The 9,405-nt window shown below is 42.9% G+C and overlaps 1 protein-coding gene across 1 annotated transcript; it reads left to right on the forward strand.

Moving 5' to 3' along the window:
- Nucleotides 1–1,359: 1,359 nt before the first annotated feature.
- Nucleotides 1,360–8,919, forward strand: LOC139567842 (AP-1 complex subunit mu-2). Its single transcript, XM_071389399.1, has 12 exons — nt 1,360–1,589; nt 3,900–4,056; nt 4,282–4,349; nt 4,560–4,690; nt 5,604–5,751; nt 6,294–6,420; nt 6,540–6,682; nt 7,078–7,149; nt 7,228–7,386; nt 8,085–8,210; nt 8,407–8,482; nt 8,652–8,919. Exons 1-12 carry the CDS (start codon nt 1,548–1,550, stop codon nt 8,675–8,677), a joined length of 1,275 nt encoding a protein of 424 aa, XP_071245500.1. The 5' UTR covers nt 1,360–1,547; the 3' UTR covers nt 8,678–8,919.
- The last annotated feature ends 486 nt before the right edge of the window (nt 8,920–9,405 follow it).

Raw genomic sequence — 9,405 nt, forward strand, 5'->3', positions numbered from 1 at the left:
GCTTTTGGACAAAATGAGCAATAAATTGACTAAGATTGACACATGTCCCAACCCTCCCATAACATACACAACTCCTACATGGAAGTCTGTTGTTGGCCATGGCCTTCCTGTAGCCTAAACACACACACACACACACACAGCTTTCCTATAGTGTGATAAAAGCAAGAGGAATGTACAGAGAGGAGAGGAAGAGAGAGGAAGGGAGATGTAGGGCACAAAGCCGCCTACAGAGGGACTGAGGCCCCAATGGGGAAGGAGGTGAGTAGAGGCACCATACATGTAAAGTAAGGGTTATAACAGATTAAGAAGCTGTAAAGGGATTGCACAAGACAAATCCAGACCTCGGTTCAAGTAGTATTCAATTACTTTAGCTGGGCTTGATTGAGCTTGACTGGCACAGTGAATGGATCCAATGGAATAGTCCCAAAAGTCCAAACTAATTCTGACCATCTGTCATCTTTATGCAGGCACAATCAAACACTCACACACTTTATGCAGGCACAATCAAAGTACACACACACACACACATTTATATATATATATATATAGATGAATACTATTTGAACCCAGGTCCAGACAACTCCTTATAGGCCTTTGTAAAGATGTCAAGATAAAGAGACCAGTAAACGCTGAAAGGCCTGGGGTTTTGTAATGAAATAGTAAAGTGTCAGATCATTTTGGGTGGGTTTGACTTTGAGGAGAAACGTGAGTTTGTTGTTAGCCAGTTCTTTGCAAGATTCCAAAAGTGACGTCAGAGCAATAAATATCACTGCATTAACTTACAAAACATCTTGACAGACATAATGCCTGTTAAAAGTCAAGGTCACCAGGTCAAAATAAATCTAGTTGGGAAAAGCTCCAGCCATCTAAAGTAAATTCTAGATATGTGAAGAAGAAAATAAAAAATATTTCAAGATCACATGAAACTGTTATCAGCAGGCCAGGCCTACAGACCATAGAGTCTATAGACTGTATGGCAGTGGAGGCTGCTGAGGGGAGGACGGCTCATAATAATGTCTTGAACGGAGCGAATGGAATGGCATCAAACAGATGGAAACCATGTGTTTGATGTATTTGATACCATTCCACTTATACAACTCCAACCATTACCTCGAGCCTGTCCTTCCCAATTAAGGTGCCACCAGCCTCCTGTGCTGTATGGTACAGAATCGATAGGTGTTTTTTTGTAATCGTTACTTTTCTAATGTACGTCTGCCCTCTTGTGGAAGTCGTGAGTATTGCGCTAAAAGTTCATACTTGCATTTCTGGATCTCTTGCGCCATCTCGCGAAATAATCGAGCAGTGCGTCCAGGCCTCTTTTTTTCCATACAGGTGAGTGCGATGCTGTTAATGTTTTACCTGGAGGCCCGTGACGTCAGATCTGACGTGTCCCTTCAAGAAGAGGAACCGTGGAAGCCATGAGTATATTTATACCCATTTAGACTACTTTACTGGCGAAAGGAAACGCTTAAAAGGTTAACTTGAATTTAAGCGGACAAGCTTGTAGTGGTTGAAATACTTGCGGAGTGATTCATTTGGTGCTGATAATGTCTGCCTCCGCTGTCTTCGTTCTGGACTTGAAAGGAAAGGTAAGATCATTTCTCATTTTGATTGTTGCCATTGATAACGTTATAAACAATGTCAGTTTCAGCTTGACTTGACCTTAACTCGCTTTTGTTTGGGATTGAAATCGAGTTTGTTCAACGTTTGCTCTTGCCATTAAACATTAATAGATAGCCACGTCGTTAAAGATTAATTCGTTGCATGTGACATTTCCATTCAAGCCTTGCACAAGTCACTTCCGGGACACAAGTGGATAGAAACAGGTCATAAGGCCAGTGGCTGCATCCTTTTTAGACTTGACAAATTCTTATACCAGGTGTTATGAAAAAAGCTACCACAAAATAATTACATATCATTTCCAAACATGAAAGTGAATATAGTAAGTGAGTCAAAGTTGCCTGGCACCTGTCATCTTGTGTACATTGTAGAAGGATAGTGCAAAGATGAACACATTATAAATCACATTTGGTTGGGCAGACAACACAGTACTTCCTGTTGTAAACAGAAGAGAGTGCTCTATTCAGGTTTCTTATCCACAAACAAACATTGACCACAACCAGTATAGCCTGAATCTCTCACAGCTAGAGGTGTAATTTCATAAAAAGATTCCATCCCTCTACAATAGGCCTAGAAGTCATGGGAGGACAATAGGCCTAGAAGTCATGGCAGGACAATAGACCTAGAAGTCATGGGAGGACAATAGGCCTAGAAGTCATGGGAGGACAATAGGCCTAGAAGTCATGGGAGGACAATAGGCCTAGAAGTCATGGGAGGACAATAGGCCTAGAAGTCATGGGAGGACAATAGGCCTAGAAGTCATGGGAGGACAATAGGCCTAGAAGTCATGGGAGGACAATAGGCCTAGAAGTCATGGGAGGACAATGGGCCTAGAAGTCATGGGAGGACAATGGGCCTAGAAGTCATGGGAGGACAATAGGCCTAGAAGTCATGGGAGGACAATAGGCCTAGAAGTCATGGGAGGACAATAGGCCTAGAAGTCATGGGAGGACAATAGGCCTAGAAGTCATGGGAGGACAATAGGTCTAGAAGTCATGGGAGGACAATAGGCCTAGAAGTCATGGGAGGACAATAGGCCTAGAAGTCATGGGAGGACAATAGGCCTAGAAGTCATGGGAGGACAATAGGCCTAGAAGTCATGGGAGGACAATAGGCCTAGAAGTCATGGGAGGACAATAGGCCTAGAAGTCATGGGAGGACAATAGGCCTAGAAGTCATGGGAGAGGAAAGAGGACATGGTTTCAGGTGGCACAACAGCAAGAGGTTGTATTAGGCTACATGCAAATTAGTAGGCCTAGGCAACTATATTCAGCAGCCGGACGATTATGGTCGTGGGGCCAGAACATAATTATAATAATTTGTACACTGCAAATTGACCACAACTAAGCCAAAAAGACATATTTGAAAATAATAATTTCATACCTTGATTACATTGAGACACAATCATTAAAGTAAACTCAATTTTAGCTGAATTCTTGTTGATTTTAGTATTCTTTATTTTTTATTTTTACAAAAACTAAAATCCTAAAAAAGATATATTATATGTTGATTTTACTAAAGAAATATCACTTGGGACGGTTTTGGGCCGCCTGTTGCCGAACCCCTGGCCTAGGCTGACACAACAACTGACAAGCCACAATAACCACCGTTATAAGCCTGTAGCATGGTACTACTGTACACCTAGACTTTGTTGGCACTGCAACATCTTGATTGAGTGACAGGTGTAGCTCTGGAGAGTTATCAAGCCCTTATGTTCTTCCTTCATTTAGCATTCCTTAGAGATGGAATCGATGGAACATGTACAGGACTCAACATGAAATATTGTGTAACGTTTATGAGACCTCTTCGCCTGACACATCCAAAAGGCTGCTGGAATGATGATCTCTAGTTCTACTGTTCCCATATCTGCGCTACGTTACCTCATCACCTCTCTCACCCGTTGACCTCGACGTTACATTACCTCATCACCTCTCTCACCTGTTGACCTCTACGTTACATTACCTCATCACCTCTCTCACCCGTTGACCTCTACGTTACATTACCTCATCACCTCTCTCACCCGTTGACCTCTACGTTACATTACCTCATCACCTCTCTCACCCGTTGACCTCTACGTTACATTACCTCATCACCTCTCTGACCATTGACCTTTGTTACATTACCTCATTACCTCTCTCACCCACTGACCTCTAGTAGGACCATGAGTTTTTTTAATCACGTCACATGGTTAGGAAAAACTCAGGTGCCTTAAGGGTGACCTTTGACCCATATAGTTTATTGTTTTTCTTTCCCTATTAATTTCCCCTCTTACCCTGCAGGTGCTCATATGTCGGAACTACAAGGGCGATGTGGACATGGCTGAGATTGACCATTTCCTGCCTTTGCTCATGACACAGGAAGAGGAGGGGCTTACCTGTCCAATCATGTCGCACGGCAACGTTCACTTCCTGTGGATCAAGCACACCAACCTGTACTGTATCCTTATAATGATTTTAGTCGCTAGCCAGCTAAAAGTTAATCATTACCATTTTGTAGCCTGTATAAATAATGTTAGCTTTACTAATGAGATGCTAGTCAAACCTACACGAAGACAAATATGTATTTTTCCCTAGAGTAAAGATGATAATGAACTTCTTAAACATATTACTCTAGGACCTTAGAACACACAGGCCTATTCTATCTACCTTGACGCTCTAATAGTGGTGGCCACTACCAACAAGAACTCCAACGCCTCTCTGGTCTACGCCTTCCTCTATAAAGTGGTTGAGGTGAGTCAGAGGTCTGTCTGTGCTGTCTTAACAACTCCATTGCTGTCATTTTCACCCCAATGGCTGAGTCAGAAGTGTTTCTCACTACCAAAAGACCTGCATAATGTGTCTACTGGTTTCTCCCTACCCATTTGACATAACATGTTCCAAACATGATCATAATTCACATATTATTACTGAGGTTGCCAATCGATGTTGTGTTGTTTCCAGGTGTTCACAGAGTACTTTACAGAGTTGGAGGAGGAGAGCATACAGGACAACTTTGTGGTGGTCTATGAGCTACTGGACGAGCTCATGGACTTTGGCTTCCCCCAGACCACCGACAGCAAGATCCTGCAGGAGTGAGTGACACCCGCTCACTTACTTACTTGCTTATGGCTGTCCTTCGATGATGACGCTGCTCCCAATTGTGGTTATTGTGTGGAGTTGCGTCAGTGCCGTGGCTGTGCAGGCCAATTCCAGACCTGTGTGGTTTGCCACATGGGGGGCAGGTGAATTCTCCACCTCAGAGGGGTGTACCTGCTGCATGCTGGTGTCGTTGTGCAAGACGTTTCGATTCTCCTCTCTGGGATTGTGTCCTGGAGGTGTGTGACACCCAGGTGGAAGGTGGGACGCCAGGTATGGCAGTTGGTTGTCAGGCTCTCCGCTTCAGGAAGGTCTTGCTGTGGTCCTTGATGCACTTCTTCTGCCCCCTGGCAGACCTCAGTCCATTCGTCAGCTGACCATAAAGGATCTGCAGAGGAAGGCGGTGGGGGAGCCTGCCAATCACAACACACACTGATACACATGTTCCCTGTTACAATATAGTCAATTAGTCATACACGTGTACTGGGTAAATGGAGAGAACGGACTGAGAATGGTTGAGTATGGCGCTTCTAACGCCAGGGTAGTGAGTTCGATTCCCAGGACCATCCATACATAAAATGTATGCACGCATGATTGAAAGTCGCTTTGGATAAAAGCATCTGCTAAATGGCATATTTATTATTATTATAAGATGCAGCTTTAATAGACAGATACTGGTTCTAGACCCAACACCATAAAGTAAGGACAAGTTTTGGGACTTCTGAAAGTCCAATCAGACTGATCTCCATACTGTCTGTCTCTACTACAGGTACATTGAATGTTATCTTGACTTAGCCTGATTCCAGATCTGTTTGTGCTGTCTTGCCAATTCCTGGTGCTTGTAATTCATTGTCATACAAAACAGATCTGGGATCAAGCTACTGATGTCCATACTGGCTGTCTCTCCAGGTACATCACGCAGGAGGGCACCAAGCTGGAGGTGGCTAAGACCAAGGTTCCCAACACTGTCACCAACGCTGTGTCCTGGAGGTCAGAGGGCATCAAGTACAAGAAGAATGAGGTCTTCATCGATGTCATCGAGTCCATCAACTTACTGGTGAGTGGTTTACCATAAGGACGTTGGGTTTGATACAATTCGGCAATGAATTTGCTTGTGTTTGGGCAATATCAATAATTGTCATAATTGGTTTTGTGTATATAATGCTTTAATCTCCATAGGAAAATATTGATCACTGAAAATACCAATAACCTTTGCTTTCTGAAAATGTGATTTATTTAATTGATTAAAGCTGGAATCCTTAATTGGATGAACTGCCACGTCTGTTTGTGATAGAACAACAACAAAGAAGTTACTGGAAACAAGGAACACAGTCTTTTCCCTCAGACATCACTGCACGCGCGAACAGCAGAAATATGTAGGCCTACTGCGATTGTTTTCCCCTACTGCCGGATGCCGAAGATGCTGGAGTGAACACTGATGCTGTTTCCCCTAATGTGGATTTGATCTTTAATTGACTGAGCATTCTCTCAATAAATCAACTAGCTACTGTATAAAAAGTCTCCATCAGAGGTTGACCCCTGTGTCATGCGTTGACCCCTGTGTCATGCGTTGACCCCTGTGTCATGCGTTGACCCCAGGTGAATGCCAATGGCAGTGTGATGAGCAGTGACATCGTGGGCACCGTCAAGCTGAAGACCATGCTGTCTGGCATGCCTGAGCTGAGACTGGGACTCAATGACCGAGCTCTGTTCGCCCTCACTGGCCGTATGTACAATACACACACAGGCTAGCAGTGAACACACACACACACACACACACACAGTCACTGCTTCTCAGATGCAATTGCATTTTAGATGTTGATGAAAATGAGTGTGTGTGTTCAGGAGACAAGGGGAAGACTGTAACAATGGAGGACGTTAAGTTTCACCAGTGTGTTCGTCTGTCCCGTTTCGAGAGTGACCGCACCATCTCCTTCATCCCTCCTGACGGAGAGTCTGAACTCATGTCCTACCGCATCAACACTCACGTGAGTTACCTTAATAAATTCATATTGTATCTCTGAAAATGTACACGTGTCCCTCGTAAATGACCTCCCTAAATAGCCTATATCCCTCCCTCATACAGTTTCACTCTTCCATTGCACTGTTACGGTACTGTACTGAAATCAATACTTGAGTGAGCTGTAAGCCCTGTCTGTATCAAGTACAGTGGTGTAGTGGAGGGTAAACACTTCATGCACCATTTTTTATTTTGCCACTTTTTTGGGGAAAAATGCATTGAAAGTAAAGGGAGTGTTACTTGACTCACCGCGAACGGCGATCAGCGTTTATTCACCTATTTTTCTACCACTACATCACTGATCAAGTAGTATAATGTATTTCCAGTTGACGGTAGAACTAACTACATTCTGTATCCCTACAGGTGAAGCCTCTGATATGGATTGAGTCTGTCATCGAGAAGTTCTCTCACAGTCGAGTTGAGATCATGGTTAAGGTAGTGTTATATAGTAACACTCAGTGTATGAATCTATGCATTGTCCTATGCTACAGTTGCCTTTCTCTATTTCCATAGGCTAAAGGTCAGTTCAAGAAGCAGTCAGTAGCCAACAACGTGGAGGTGCGGGTTCCCGTCCCCAGTGACGCTGACTCCCCCAAGTTTAAGACCAGTACGGGCCACGCTAAATATGTCCCTGAGAAGAACCTGGCTGTGTGGACTATCAAGTCCTTCCCTGTAAGTGTTTCATCCAAGCAGCACTTCTGTCTCCAGCCGTTCTTCCCTGTTGACGAAACTCGAGGCCAAATATATAGAGCCATTTCTTTGTTTACAAGCAAACGTCCCGTTCGAGGGAAGCGCGCGCATCTTCGCAACAAAAAGCTCTGTAGCAGGATAGCTAACCCTGATGGCGGGACCTTGACAAACTTAACAGTGAGAGAGTGATGACCATGAAAACACGTAAGACTGATGGCTATAGCTATGTTCAACAAGTATATTATTCTCCTGGCTTTATCTAGCCCTAGTTGTGGTATTTTACCTTGCCTCACTGGCTTGCTAACTTGCTTGGTAATCAATCCTCTGATGACAATGTTGTAGACGATAACCATCTGATTAATTGCACAAGCTGCATTTGAAGCCAGAGGATTCTGTATCCCACTCCCATGTAAATAAACCCCTTTATGATTCTGAACTGTGTGCAACTTTTCATGATGTGGCCGTCGGCCGGGAAATGGGTCTATAATGTACCCTAGAATTTAGAACATTAATGCTCCTGACCTGGAAAAACTCCAGCCTCTTTTTCTGGTCAGGACACATCATCAGAACGAAAAACTCAGGGCCCTATATGAACCATCTCACTCTTTCTGTAATTTTTCTCTCTGTATCTCTCCGCCGCCTCTCTCTCTCTTTCTTTTTCTCTCTCTGTCTGTCTCCAGGGTGGTAAGGAGTTTCTGATGCGGGCCAGCTTTGGCCTGCCCAGTGTGGAGAATGATGAGATGGAGGGCAAACCTCCCATCACTGTCAACTTTGAGATTCCATACTTCACAGTGTCAGGGATACAGGTGAGCTGTGTGTGTGCTCGCGCATGTGAGTATACTGTATTGACCTTTGAAAACAAGCTTATGCGGAACCAAAGTGGTAACTTACTTAGCATAAACTAGCATAGGCTACAAGTGCCTCATTTGGTTAGGCAAAACAAATGGTCCATTATATCAAGTTACACTGATCTCTCTCCTCTGTCACTCTGTGTGCCTCAAGGTGCGGTACATGAAAATTATAGAGAAGAGTGGGTACCAGGCCTTGCCCTGGGTCAGATACATCACACAGAGTGGAGGTAGGACTGCCATGCTGTTTAGATATAGCTTACTCATGTATAGCAAAAAGAGACTCATCATTTAGTCATAGAGAGAGAGAAATTTAAGAAAAAATATATTTTTACTTTTTAAAAGTAGAACTAGTATTTATCCTATAGTATTTTTATTGTTATATTTTCTTTCATTTAGATTACCAACTACGGAGTAACTTCTAAACCATGGTGGCTAACTTCTTCCTTTGCTTCAAGAGATCATTGTTCAATTTAATTGCGCACTAAAAAAAGGAAAATGTCTTTGAATTTCATTGAAATGCTCTACTTAATAATGTTACTGTATAAAATTGTTTGTGACTTGTATTTTTATTTCATGCAATGTAATTTGAGATTTTAATTGCTTTACTCATTGTCTCTTAGATTGTTAAATGTTTATATTAAACTATAGCCTTGAAATAGCTTTATGGGGGTGTTTTTCTTGTGTATTATTAAATGTAATGAACAAAACATTTTAGCTATGAATGTATTGTTTTATATCATCCAAAATGCTAGCTGCTATTTTAGCCAGAAAGTATATAAAATCACATATCAAACGTTTTTCACACCCATTGGCGCATTTTTCTTCAATAACCCGCCTTTTTTTCTACATGACTTTGGAGACTTACTATCAAATTTCTGACTTTGGAGATTTACTATAACATTTTAGAAATATGAATGAATGTACTTTGAAGACATCAACGTCCGCAAAATTGCCCGCCTTCTACGCTATGGCTTCTCATTGGTCGACTCAACTGTTACCACAGTGATACTGTAGCAACCAGTGACTGTATGGTGGCAACCAAGTCATTACTCCACCCACCTCGCCATTCAACGCGCTGATTGGTCGAGATACGTTCTGTCCAATGTTTGTAAATGTTGGTTGGGTAAACGGTAGCGTAGTTCTCAGCGCG

Source organism: Salvelinus alpinus, chromosome 2 (genome assembly GCF_045679555.1).
Source record: "Salvelinus alpinus chromosome 2, SLU_Salpinus.1, whole genome shotgun sequence".
NCBI lineage: Eukaryota > Metazoa > Chordata > Actinopteri > Salmoniformes > Salmonidae > Salvelinus > Salvelinus alpinus.